Consider the following 14,989-nt stretch of genomic DNA (forward strand, 5'->3'; position numbering starts at 1 on the left):
AATTTGAAAGCATAAAAGGGTAGCCTGCTTTTGAATGTAGCCTGTATTGTTACAGCACTTACATGGCATAACTCCATCAGCTATGCAGAATCATGAAGCAAATGCTGTTTTCCATCCTTCCTTCAGAAGTTTAAAATCCCTTGGCTTAATTCCTGCAGTGGACCATAAAATTGGCATTTGGTCTGATAATGACCAATTGGATCCAGTTTTCCCCCATTAAAGACTGTGCACTTACCCAAATGAACTGGCTTCACTAGCGAAGAGTAATGCAGACAGGTAAGTAAATAATAGTGCTCTGTGCAGTATTTCTGTTTAACTTGGGGTGAAATGGAATAATAACAGCATTTAATAATTACGATGAATTTAATAACTAAAAGTAGCTTAAATAATTCAGCAGCTTATTATTGATGTGTTGTTGCTCTCTTGGCTTGAAATCACAAAGCCAATACAGACATGTAGTATAAGCAAATGCAATTTATGTATAATCTTTCACTACAGTTTAAAATCACATTTTTACTGCATTGAGCACAGTAGGATAAATGAATATCTATGAGAGATTGACCAACACACTGTGTTAGCAACTCTTTAGTAAAATTTAATTACCACATACGCTTTGTGGTTTGTTACTAGAAATGAAGTATTCATTTAAATTCTAAATAGTGTGTTATGTTTTGTTAATATAAACAAAGTATTCAGTTAACCTCATAGTAGCTAAATATAAATTTGATGAAAATTCTCATATAGCACCTCCTGTTTTAATCACTTTTTCAATCATTTGTATGAATCCTTTTTTCTATTACAGTATAGCAGGTAGTTGGAAGTTATTTGAAACTTTAAAGGTAATTGGGAGGATCAGCCCTGGATGAGAGGCCACTTACTATTGCATATACCCACAGTCACAACTCCACTGAACTTGATAGCCTCTTTCTGAGCTGTGGAGGGAATTCTGAGCACCCCGAAGAAACAAAAATGGTCAAAAATTTAATATGGAAGATATTTAAACCACAATTGGAGCAGAGATCCAAAGTGGTAAGAGGCAGTAATGTTAACTGCTGTGTGCTTTATCTCAAAGTCTAAAAGTACAGTGTGACAGTGGTAGTGAATAAACCTGTTACCTTTTAGTTTCTAGTGTAGCCACAAACATATCATAAATCACTTTCAAGAAAACTAAGTTGCACATGCTTGAGCAAATATGATTTTTAATATACTACACGAGTCTAACCTAGCAGCGCATTGCATTTGTAAGAGGAGGACAATATGACATTAAATGCTAAGTCATTAAAAGGTTGTACAGTCTTGCAGACGTTATAAAAATAGTACAGAAGGAAAAAAAATGGCTATGCCTTTTTTGCACAGCACAATATTTGTATGATATATTTAAACAACTGTTTTATTGCTAGTGATTATTATTGTATAATTCATGCCAATTAACTTGTTAGATAAACTCAAATTAAAATTTGCATTTGCCTTTTAATTTCTGGTATACCCAATTAAATTCTATAGTCACTTTTCTAAATAATGTTCTGCATGTCAGAAATACTGACTAGGTTTCAGTTTAAATAGATTTATTGATGTGAATGTTTATGAATTTATTTATTTATTTTTTCTTCATCTATAGGCAATGTCATTACAGCTTTTAACTGCTGTGGGTGCTATGGCAGGGACCTGCTGCTCCCTTTTGGCTGAGGGAATTGGTGAGGCTGCCACTGCTTGGATCCTGCCCTTCACCGCTGGTGGTTTTATCTATATTGCTACAGTATCTGTCATCCCAGAGTTGCTGCATGACTCTAAACCAGTGCAATCTTTGTTGGAAATTCTGGCCATACTCTTTGGAGTAGTCATGATGATTCTAATTGCAGAGTATGAGTGAATTTCTGAAGAGAACCTCCGATCATTGTCCTAAAATACTGGTGGTGGTACAGCTTCAAAAATGGGGGGGAAAGAGGTCTGTTCTAGTTATTCGTGACTGCATTTTGTGAAATAAAATCTGTGTAGTTTGGAATCTTCTTCATCCTTCTACACTTAAGATAAGAACAAAAATTTATTTGCCCTCTGCATTAAAAGGTGATAATGGAACAGCTAAATGTTTTTTTTTGTTTTTTTGTTTTTTTTTTTTGGTAAGGCACTATAATGACTTGTTTATGGGACTTCTTTCTTTAACCAAGTGACATCTTTTCTGATAAGATTATTTAAGCACAAAATGGCTTAATGTAACAAAGACACAACTATGTACATTAATGCATGAGAGAGGGGCAAACACAGACATGTTGCCATTTCTATTTTTCCCTTTTGTAAAGCAGTATCTTTTAGACCTTGCAGCAGCTACAGTTCGACCCTAAGTATTTGGACCATGTATAAAAATGACTAATTCATAAACGGCTCATACGATATTTTTGGTAAACCCTTAAATTAAAGGTAAACGTCTACACTTCAATCACATAATTATTTCTTTATTTCAAATCCATTGTGGTGGTGTACAGAACCAATAGCATGAAAATTATGTCACTGACCAAATACTTAAGGACCTGACTGTATCTCCTACCCAATGCCATACGAAAATAGCAGGACAAGCACACCCAAACACTTCACTGTCTTTTTCTCTTATATTTTGACTTTTCACTGATGTTATGCTTACTGGGACATTAAAAGGGCTGAGTTGTCAAATTGGTTCTCATTTTTTTTTTTTTTTCTTTTTTTCTTCCTGTAAAGCATAGTTAAAAAGAACTGCTTTTAACATATTGCAAAACTTTTACTGTTCCTCTTTGCTGGATGCTGGCCTCTGGTGACTAAAGATATGCTTCCTGTTTTTTTTTTTGTTTTTTTTATAAGTAGAACACAGCAAATATAATTAATAGAATGACATGGTAACTCAGTAGTAATAGAGAAAGAAGGTGAGGCTGAATGAAGATGATTGGCAATTTAACCTCACAGTATATCATGTGGCTGGGTTTTTGCATTGCATTGTGGCAACTGTGATTGTTTACATCAATACTGCAATCCCATGTAATATTTTTAATTAAAACATTTTTTTGGAAAAGAGTCTGCATCCTTTAAGTTGTAAGCCTTTTCAGTTGTGGTTGTAAGTTATTCCAGATTAGGAATGAATGGAAAGTACTATCTGATTTTATAGTATATATAAATTTGCATATGTTGTGCATCTTTCTACTTTTATAAACAAATTCATGAAGGTTAAAATTCAGAACTACTTTTTGATACTTTATGTACATACAATCCAAGATAGTTTGTGGTTGAAGTAGTTGCTTCTATTTCAGCCTAAGGAGTTACAGTAGTAACATAGTAATTTGATCTCTTGCAATGGACACATGCTTTTCTCATTTGTTAATTGAATACATATTTTTTTTTGATAAAGATACATGTTCAGTTGTTCATCTTAGTTGGATTTTTGTTCGGTGTCCTAAACAACACAACACATTCACACAAGAATACTTTTAAAATATTTTTCGTAACATTGGATTAAAATCGAAATCAAAAAACTAAATTATAATAGTAAGTCTAATACTTCCCAATGTACATAATTAATCAAAATATTAAAAGTAATGATCAAGCTAATTCAGCAAATTTGGTTTTTGGTTTACCATGAATGATGAAACATTCTTTTTGTTTTAGGATAAAGAAAATTTTGCATAAAGACATCTGATAAATAAAAACAAATAGATGGGTAGCCTTTAAAAAGAATGATAGGGACACTGAGGAATTGTGCATTGACATTCTGTACAAATGTCATCCATTGGTTGTATGAAAAACCAAGAGGAGTGTCCTCTAATGTAATGCATTATATTCTGGCCTGAGTTGTACTGAATTATTATTATTATTTATTATTATTCAAATTTACTTCTCTTAGATTTATAAGATTTACTAAGAGCATCCCTGTTTTGCTTTTTTTTTATTTTATTGATTTTATTGTAATCATTCCATACAAATAGATCCATTTTTACAAAAAATAGGATCGAAAAAACAAATCAACCCCTACCCCTGAGAAAGAGACCATGGCCAGTGGAGTAAAACTTAAAGCTAGTAAAAATAAATAAATTGATGAGTTTTGCTTTAAATGAATCCTTAAAGTAACCAAATATAAATACAAAAAACATTTAAATGTAATGTGTTGAACATGATTATTGATCTCATGCTGGTTTGTTTTTCAATGATGATTTAAAATAATTGAGGTAATCTACGACCTAAATAGAATAGTTTAAATAATAATTGTGCTAAAATTAAAAATTTTGCGAAAGTACAGAATAGCTGCTTAACAGACAGTGTCAACGCTGAGTGTTGATTCTTGACCATGAATTTAAAATTTAAAAAGCATTAAACGGAACACTGATTTGTAGCCCATATATTAGACTGTGTATTGATGAAATGGTAGGCATGATTATCTAAACACTTGCAAACCAGCTTGCCTTCATTCTAAAATTAAAGAGAGAGATTTGTCCACTCACATGCTCTACCTGTTTGCCACCTTCTTTATCAGTTGCACATCACAAATTTCTATGCATGTAAGTTAACTTGCTACACTTGTCTCACTTGTTTATAACTTCAGTAAGTCATTATCCTCTTAAATGCAGCCTCGGCAAAAAAAAAAATCCTTAATTGTATTTATTACCATATTTACATTACATTCCCTGATAGAATTAATAATTTGTCATGTCCTGTATATCTTATTATTCAATATAATAAATTCTTGTGTATTTTGGAAAGGTGCACTATAAATAAAACTACTACTGTATTTTCTGTACACATTCTTTTCTCTGCTTCATTTATTTCCAGATAGCTCTTAAGCAATTTCACACTGTAGTTTTCAAAATTGTAAACGGGATGTATTAATAAACAAGGGGTGTTATGGTGGCATAGTGGTAGCACTGCTGCCTTACAACAAGGAGACTGGGATTGTTTGTGCTTTGCTCCTTATTCTTTCTGTAATAGGCTCCTGTTTCTTCCCCATAAACCCAGCTCTAGATAAGGAGGTTTGAAAAATGGATGGATATAAAATGGATGAATAGAATAAATGTTATGGATAACTAGGTACAAAAAGGATTAGCTTTTTGGGTTTTCTAGTCGTCCTTCTCCCTCATTATTCTAATATTACAGATTATTGTTTTGTTATCATTGATGCCCTTGATGTAACTAACTGTTCCTAACATGCAGCAGAGGTAAATTGGCTATACACAGGTACACACCAAATTATGACCTGCAATTCTAGCAATATGTCATTCGAGAATGTTCTCCAGATTGCAACATATATGCTATCTCTGGGTTTATTACCTACCAGCCTTTCACATAATCTAAAAAAGAGGACTGTATGCTGAAAGTGACTAGACTGTAGTCCAAGTGTACTGCAGTTTAGCCTGCTCAAATTCACATGCAGTCAATAAAAGATATTATGCAAGTTTTGAATGCATCACCTCTTCTGTGAGTCATCAACCTATGTCTTAATGTTTTCTCTTTATCTATGGAGGAGCTATGATGGCCTATCAAACAATTTGTCAGTTCTCCAGTGATATACTTCTGGAACCCTAAGAATTTTCCAGGCAGTTGTGAAAGTAGTAATCATTTACAGCTTTATTTATATTTATATATACATACAGTACTGTGCAAATGTTTTAGGCAGGTGTGAAAAAATGCTGTAAACAAAGAATGCTTTCAGAAATATAAATAATGATTGTTTATTGTTATCAATTTACAAAATGCAAAGTGAGCGAACAAAAGAAAAATCTAAGTCAAATCAGTATTTGCCTTTAAACCACCATCAATTCTTATAGGTACACTTGCACAAAGTCAGGGATTTTGTAGAATTCTAGTCAGGTGTATGATCAACCAATTATACCAAACAGGTGCTAATGATCATCAATGTCACACGTACGTTGAAACACAGTCATTAACTGAAACAAACAGCTGTGTAGGAGGCTTAAAACTGGGTGAGGAAGAGCCAAACTCTGCTACCAAGGTGAGGTTGTGGAAGACAGTTTCATGTCATGGCAAGATTGAGCACAGCAACAAGACATAAGGTAGTTATACTGCATCAGCAAGGTCTCTCCCAGACAAAGATTTCAAAGCAGACTTGGGTTTCAAGATGTGCTGTTCAAGCTCTTTTGAAGAAGCACAAAGAAACAGGCAACGTTAAGGATCGTAGACGCAGTGGTCAGCCAAGGAAACTTAGTGCGGCAGATGAAAGACACATCAAGCTTATTACCCTTCGAAATTGGAAGATGTCCAGTAGTGCCATCAGCTCAGAACTGGCAGAAACCAGTGGGACCCAGGTACACCCATCTACTGTCCGGAGAAGTCTGGCCAGAAGTGGCCTTCATGGAAGAGTTGCAGCCAAAAAGCCGTACCTCCGACGTGGAAACAAGGCCAAGCGACTCAAGTATGCACGAAAACATAGAAACTGGGGTGCAGAAAAATGGCAGCAGGTGCTATGGACTGATGAGTCAAAATTTGAAATGTTTGGCTGTAGCAGAAGGCAGTTTGTTCATCGAAGGGCTGGAGAGCGGTACAATAATGAGCGTCTGCAGGCAACAGTGAAGCATGGTGGAGGTTCCTTGAACGTTTGGGGCTGCATTTCTGCAAATGGAGTTGGAGATTTGGTCAGTATTAATGGTGTTCTCAATGCTGAGAAATACAGGCAGATACTTATCCATCATGCAATACCATCGGGGAGGCGTATGATTGGCCCTAAATTTATTCTGCAGCAGGACAACGACCCCAAACATACAGCCAAAGTCATTAAGAACTATCTTCAGCGTAAAGAAGAACAAGAAGTGATGGTATGGCCCCCACAGAGCCCTGATCTCAACATTGAGTGTGTCTGGGATTACATGAAGAGACAAAAGGATGTGAGGAAGCCTACATCCAAAGAAGATCTGTGGTTAGTTCTCCAAGACGTTTGGAACAACCTACCAGTCGAGTTCCTTCAAAAACTGCAAGTGTACCTAGAAGAACTGATGCTGTTTTGAAGGCAAAGGGTGGTCACACCAAATATTGATTTGATTTAGATTTCTTTTGTTCATTCACTGCATTTTGTTGTTTGATGAAAATAAATGATTAACACTTCCATTTTTGAAAGCATTCTTTGTTTACAGCATTTTTTCACACCTGCCTAAAACTTCTGCACAGTACTGTGTGTGTATATATAATAAATATGAGAGAGAGTAATAACTGAATACAAGAGATACGCAAACAAACATTTGCATCTAGTCATGTTGATAATCTGCCACTTTTGTTTTTGTAAAATTTGGGCAACTAAAATATTGTGGAACTTTTTTTTTTCTTGTAGCGAAGTGTGTCTGTCTTTCTCCTACCTGCTAAATTATGTCCAGTTGTTCCAGGATTAGATTGTAGTGAATGTAATAGACGATAGAATGACATTACCTGTGTTTCAGCAGAGCATGTATGCTTAAGTACAATGTGAAAAATGTCTGAATTAGCCTAATTTGATGTGTTCCTAAGAAATGCAATGATTTACGTCATGAGGTAAAAGTACATAATAAACTAGAGCTGCAAACCTTTAGGTTACAGTAAACCATTAAAATGTGTGCTGTAATTTAAATGTTTAAAGTCTATATATTCTTGACTGTAATATAAGTTAAGTCATTTTTCTCCCTCTGATGGAGGTCCATAGACGGCTAGATCTCTAGTAAAGGATCAAAAATAACATTTGTAATCATTGACCTTGAAATAGTCTAAAATGATGCCCTATGTGATTACAGTATACTTGAAATTTGTCATTTTTATTCTTCTAGGAGTATATCTGCTAGATGTTTAGGACCACTGGTAAATCAGTGATCATCAACCTCAAAACATAAAATGATACTCCACATACCTATATTACCAATCCCTTTTTTTTTTTTTTAAGTTTTGTGAAAAAGTAACTTTGACCCTTCATCTCCCATGAGGGGTGAACCCTTAGGGTTGGCTGATGTGATGTGCACAACTTAAAGTCCTTTTGCTCATTTTTGCTGAAGACACCCACTGGTTTACTTTTTATTAGAATGTATCATTTCCTGCTCAACATATGGTCCAAAAACGGCCAAAAAATAGGGTTTCTCAGCTCTAGGAGGTAACCCCAATGCACTTGATGACCTGCATAACTTGACACATATGTGGGGGTTTTCTTGTACCGGTGAGTCAGGTGGCACTTGACTAAAGAAAATGATGTGATTTCAAAGGATTTCTAAGTAATCCTAATGAACGGGATAATCTGGCATAGTTTATTAATGAAAAAAATGACACTTCATCAGTCTGATAAGAGTATCTGAGCCCCATGGTTTTCAGTTTATGTATTGCATTTGGATGGGTACATTTAAATGTGTTTTATTTGTAATTTATTTAGGAGTTCGGTCACGGAAGCAGACGTTTTGTAACCTTAAATTTATGAGAACCAGCTTCCTTCATGTTATAATCTTGCACCATGCTATTTCAAGTAGTGCCTGGGTGACATATTTCGTTAATCTGCCTATTAGCTAAACAAACCAGGTAGATGGCTTGCATAGACTCCTCCCTGCTATAAACTTTTTTGTGCTGTTATGAGAAACGAGTCACACTTGTCACCTTCTGGCCGGATGCGTGTTAACAGAGTTCAGTCTCGTCATATTTATGTTCAGGTAATGGAAATTCAAGTTAATCAGGTTTTCATGGTACACAGAAGTGTTTCAAAGTATGAAAATAATTATGGACAATTGATTTGACACAGTATTTTGAAAACACTGATATAAAACTGAGGCTTGTGTACTGCGTATTTTATGAATTTCACTTTCTAAACTTTGCACAGGCGCTTTCTGTAAGGCAGAAGAGCATTTGTAAACGGTCTGGTAAAATCCGGATTATGCTTGTTAGGATAATTTAGACGTCGTGAAATCGGGTGCCGTCTGTCGGCAGACTGCAGTTATACGCCTCAGAATTCTTTTTTTTTTTTTTTTCGCGACACACTAAATAAGTATGGCCGAAGTTTAGAAGTATAAATTAGAAACAATAAATAACAATGTAAAGCACATTTCAGGAAGAAACTACGTATACTTATTATGGCATTTAGAAATGTATGCATCGATGGAATTGCAGCTGCTGGTGTTTTTCAAACACTACAGCTCAAGGAAATGCTGCGTTGTGTTCGCCATTTTGGCTCCAATATTAAACTAATAGGCGCGCTACTAGAGCCAAAATGGCCCCTGGTTCGCTGCCTACACAGTCCTGTTTCCTGGGGAGGGGAAAGAAGGGATTTTCCCTTATTTTAAGAGGCACCGTCACCGAAACAGATGTCTTAAATTCAGTTGGTCTGAATTAAATATCAAGGAATACATTTTCAACCTCTCTACCAAAAGTAACAAGATATGTGTATATAATATCTCTCTCTATATTCTGCTCTCTGGATTCCCAGCTTGTTGGTGTGGTGTCGTGGGTGCGGGGGCAGCCGGGACTGAGGTAAGCACAACCTAACCTGAGAGAGACAGACAGACATAGTTGGAGTTGGGCCGGTCCAGCCGGAGGGGCACTGTTACCACGGCTTCGCTTAAGTTTTGGTTTTCGCGTTTCTGATCGTGTTTCCCCCTTCAATAAGTACTGGATACACAGTCGTCATTTTGTTATTTTCGTATGTCCCCAAGTCGTTGGTTCTGAACAAGCGCGGTGTGCCTTAGAGGTGCTTCGAGGCGTCTGTTTAGGGGGCCCGAGTGATTTCAGCTGGTGGTCCGGGATGGGTGACAATCGAGGTGAGGAAACCAAATAACCGCGCAGTGCCGACGATAACAACAATAAGGTGATCGTGGCACATAAACCGGTGATTGCAGGCAGGGCCCAGGGTTTTCATCTCTGATCTAAAGAGCCGGGGTGGGGGTTTGGCCGCCGTGCTTCGGTGGAGGAGGGGGGCGCAATATTCTATTTTGATCACTTTATTTTTATTCAGACTAGTGAAAACTCCGCTGTGGTATTAGTAACCCCACCGTGATTATTTGAATTAGTCTTACAAGAAACCGTAAGGTGACCGCGTTTTGCTGCAGCCTGTCATCAGGTAACCCGTTTCGCATTTCGTTTAAAGTTTTATAGAACGTATTTTAATACCGGGCCTCAACACTTCGTGGCACATGCGATGGCGTCTTTTTTTGCGCAAAATAACATTTTTTTTAAATAAACGCCATCTGATCAGAGTTGAATTATATGTAAATGTTTGAATTGATTACTTACTACACATCATCAACAATTGGGGCACATATTTGCAAATTCGTAGTCGGTCTTGGTGATCTTTTATTTTGACACATGACTTTAAAATGTCTTTTGTTATTTAGTATCCATGCTTTGTCGAATAGCATTTAATTTACGGTTTTATTTGCTTTAAGTTAAACCATAGTTACCATATTTTCATTGCAAATGCCTAAGAGCACTGTTAAATATTACAGTAAATGTATTCATGTTTTCACTTTACAGACTACATTGCAGTGTTTAAGAAATAAAAATGCATAAATCAAAATAATAGGCTTAATTAGGGTTACGGCTACTGCATCCCGTTTAAAAGAAAGATTGTATTTAAAGTAAAAGAATGACAAGTTTTTGTTCTAGTCTCCGTTAAATCGGAAAACAACAAAACCATCCGGAATACCTGCAAGTTATTCATTTTTTACTGAATCCACAATCATTGGTTTAAGCATGCCATACTAGATAAGAGCTCTTTCTACTTAAAGAATATTTACAGAACCTTTTTTATATTTGGTACTACTTACAGAATGCAGTTTACATGTCTTAAAGTTTGTTTATTTCCACATTACTTTTCATATTCTTATTTTGTATATTTAAATATAATGGGGAAAATTGGGTAACAGTATCACCTCATGAGTTTCAATACCATTCCCCTTTGTCTGTATAGATTTTCCTCATAATATCTCAAAAGAAATGCTTGTTAATATAATGTGAAGATTTTCCATTGGCACTGTAGTGTACTGGTGCCATATACAGAACTGTCTGGAGAAGTGACAGTGAGTTTTAGAAAGTTTTGTTAAAATGGAAAATGAGAAGATGTGGTTGCTGCATTTTGGCTAATCATCTTTTATGATGACATAGTCAGGTCAGGAACAGTGTAGGTGTAAGGGTTAAGGCTAAAGAAAAAGTGAGAACCTTGTGAATTAAATGACTTGAGTGGTTTTCCATGGAGGTATTAAGAAGCTATTGTTGTTAAAAGTGATTTAAGTGTAAAGGAGTCAGAAACCCATGACTGACATCTGACATTTTTTTATTTTTCCTGTACTTAGCAGCTTTTACTAGATCATTTGCCAACAATTTGAGGAAGTTTGGTGCAAATTATCTAAAATACATAAGTGGTTAGGTTTTAAGGAAGGACTCCATGCATGCAAAATACCAAGCTGTAAGTCAGGGATATCAGTCAAGTTCTTTGCTTTACAGATCCAAACCCTTGATAGATTTCAATCGAATGTGCGTTATCTGTGGTATTTAATTAGGACTTTCATGTGTTTGTGCTGCACATGTTAATACATTATTTTTTACATTTGCTGTATTCCTCATAAATGTCATCTAAAATTTTAAGCTGCCCGATGTCCTATGACAAAAATCAGTTTTCATTGCACAATAAATACCCATTGTTTTACAGATAAACTAGTTACATTAAGCATTTTTAAAATCATGTTCTAAACTGTGTTTTACTATAAAACCTAGAGCACTGCTTCAATTTATTTTTATTGAGAACAGTAGTAACCTATGTATGTTTCAAAGATTGTGCTTTACATAAGTCTGGTAAGTAATGTACAGGAAGGGTGTCTGAAGTCGAGTCTGTTCTGTAACATCTGTTCTCATAGTCTCTAGTGTCTGTTAGGTGTTTTCTCAGATTTCAGACCTTGGTGTCCATTAAGACCCCTCCCCAAGCCCTTACCCCCCCCCACCTACACTTATGACTCAAGTTGTGTGTACCTGTTGTTTTGTGTTTCTTCATAGCTTTTTTTTGACAGCTGATGTGTAAAAGTACTTTTATTAGAATTAAGGGAAAGATACTACATTTTCAAAAACAAATATATAAAAACAGTACAATTTTAGTTAGTAAATGTAATAAACCATAATGAATGAAAGTTATGATTTTTGTTTTAAGAAAGAATAAACATGTATTTCAATAATATTAAAGTGACTTTGGTAAATTGTTTTAATATTTAGCCAAAAATAGAATCCACTTTGTAAAAGTGCAGTTACAATTACAAAACTGAAGTGTAATTGTAATTTTTGGCAAATGAAATAAATATCCAGCGTAATTAAGCTTTTATATGTTAGAAGAATGTTCATTAAAAATACCTCTATTACAGATCAGTTTTTTTTCTCTTATCTGTAATTCTTGAAGAAACTAGAAAGCCATTTACTGACTTCACTGTACATGGTGCTGACAGAAGTTTCTTGCTACTATTCAGAAGTAGTCAAGAAAGGAACTGAATTGCATTGCTTGTCTAGGAATGAATAACACTGTCTGATGTTGGGATGCTAAGATCAGACAGGTATTCTGAAGTTCAAATGTATTTTTATGTGTACATAGTAGAACGAAATTCTTTTCTTGCATATCTCCTGACGATGGTGACAGCAGTACAGTTTTAAAAAAAAAAAGACATGTATCTTCTTTTTATTATTCGTACTTTTATATCTTTTTCTCAGTGCATCTGTAAATATCAGGAATATCAAAGGAGACAGTGTTTTGACATTTTATCATACTTTATCAGCTTGTTGGACTGTCAAAAATTTAGAAAAAAAGGATTCTGTGTATAAATTGAGACACAATGTGTCAATGTGATTTACAAATGAATTAATTAAATATTCTAAACGTTTCATTGTAATTTCCTCCTTATTTTCATAATTTGTTATAAGTGATGGTATAAGGTAATTTTTCAAAAGTTCAAATAAGCTTAATCTAGAATAGAGAAGTTTTCTGTTCTTTAAATTGTTAGTGTTAACATTTACAGAATCAGCACTTGCCCTTGAAAATTCTCTATCACATAAATTACATTTTGTGTGTGGTTGTTTTTTAAAACTGCTTTGTTTTTACCTGAAAAATGTAAAAACAGAAGGCCTAACTTTCTTTGTATTTGAGGGTTATTTAGGGATATGGCCTGTCATAAGTACAACCAACAGAGAATTAAGACTGTGCAGGCAAAATTTATTTTGAGTGTTCGAAACAAAATTCAGGGCAGTAACAGGTAAGAGTATAGATGTATGATATGAAAGTAGCACTCTCATTGTCAAAGCTCTTCACAATGGGAATTGGCACAGAGACATATTGTGATTAAATTAATTAATCTAATTATTCCATCCTTAATTATAATTTTCCCCCCATAAACCTAAGGAAATTTGAAGTTTGCTTGTTCTCCCCATGTCTGGGGTGAGTGGGTGTGTGTTGTTTTTTTAGCCATGCATTGGACTGGTCCTGCCAGCTGGGATAGGCTCTAGCCCTGTTTTTTTTTTTTTTTAAAAAGAGAAATGTGACTACATTTTCAGCAACAGAAATATGAAAATGAGACATTCTTATTAAAGCACAATGTATACATTTTTACAGAAGGATTATTATTAATGCATTTATTAAAATTAACAGTCTTGTTCTAAAGTTTTTTTCAATTTCAGGTGGAGTGCATGCTCCCATCCTTCCTCTTTCTTTCTCTCTCCCAGTGTATTGGACCAGCTCTTTCCAGTCTCATCTATTGTATCTGTCCACGTCTTTCTCCGTTATATCCCCCGTCGTTGCTCATCCTTTTCTCCTGTTCAAATACCTCCATATCTATAATTCTTCTTCTCACATTGTTTACCTTTCTCCCTCATGACATGACCATGCCAATTTAATTCCTCTTCCTGAATTTTTTATGAGATTTCCTAACCTAAAATTAACAGTATAATTTGAAAATCATGGCTCAAGTTTAGTTTTTGACAAGTGAGGGAATTTATATATTTGGGAAGTTCATAGTGGGTTTTTGAAAGAATTATGTGATGTTAATAGATTACATAATTTACTTAATTTTTTGAATTTTTTTTTTTTATTTAAAATTTCCTCAAAGTTGTGCTAATCCTTTAATTTTTTTATGCAAATTGGGCATGGTTTGTGTCACAAATTAAACAAAAGCTTTAAATTATCACACATTAATGACTTAAGTATTGTAACATGCAGAATACAGTGACATTTTTACTTGCATGTCCAAGCAATGCACAACATGTCACCACTGTCCAGAACTATGATAAACAAGAACGTATTAAAATAAATAACTTCATTAATAGAAAACCTAAATCAGCTCACCAGATGTACCTCTTAACTCTGTTTCCATCCTTCTTGTTCAGTCATAGTCTTAGTTCCTGAACCCTTGTGGAAAAAGTCCTGAAGAAACTTCATTATAGTTGTAACATTATATGCAAATATTGGTGAATGAAATAACCGATCTAAATAGATTTACTGATGACACATTTGGCAGATGTACACTAAGAGTTAGTCATTAATTTATAAGACCACCCCAGGTGCTGGTTCATTAAGACTGGAGTTTTTATGAATCTGCACCAATTAGCGGCACCTACCAGCTAATAGCACACAAATTGTATTCACACAGGTGGTGCGGTGGTAGTGCTGCTGCCTTGCAGTAAGAAGATCATGGGTTCGTGCCCTGGGTCCTCCCTGTGTGGAGAGTGGTTTGAGTAATGAGAAAAGCATTATATAAATATAAAAAATTATTATTAAATCAAAAATCCTGCACCCCGTGTCTAAACTTGAAGCACTGCCACAGTTCTGTTGATTACGCCCTATAAGACCAAATCCCAGAGTGGTGTCTGGAGTGGAGAGATTTGAAAATTGGAATTCAGTTTTTGTTAAGCATGCCCTAAAAACCTTTACAATATTCTAATTTGCATGCGACAGCACTGTCGAAAGAAACTAGTATTGTCTGAATAAACCCATTCGAACACAAGAATCAAATACAAAGTGGAAAATCAAACCGGTATGTAATTGTGTTATGTGTCATAATTATCT

The 14,989-nt window shown here is 35.0% G+C and overlaps 1 protein-coding gene and 1 pseudogene across 2 annotated transcripts in view; both read left to right on the forward strand.

Moving 5' to 3' along the window:
* The window catches only part of slc39a7 (solute carrier family 39 member 7), a 30,312-nt gene extending 26,640 nt beyond the window's left edge, over nucleotides 1-3,672 (forward strand). For both annotated transcript variants that reach the window (XM_028801339.2, XM_051933040.1), the window contains exon 8: nucleotides 1,619-3,672. In XM_028801339.2, coding sequence (XP_028657172.2) covers nucleotides 1,619-1,870 — 252 coding nt within the window. In that variant the 3' untranslated portion in view covers nucleotides 1,871-3,672. The remainder of the gene's footprint in view (nucleotides 1-1,618) is intronic.
* The window catches only part of LOC114651509 (retinoic acid receptor RXR-beta-A-like), a 285,453-nt pseudogene that overhangs the window by 183,939 nt on the left and 86,525 nt on the right, over nucleotides 1-14,989 (forward strand).

The sequence above is a fragment of the Erpetoichthys calabaricus genome, chromosome 1 (genome assembly GCF_900747795.2).
Source record: "Erpetoichthys calabaricus chromosome 1, fErpCal1.3, whole genome shotgun sequence".
Taxonomy (NCBI): Eukaryota; Metazoa; Chordata; class Cladistia; order Polypteriformes; family Polypteridae; genus Erpetoichthys; species Erpetoichthys calabaricus.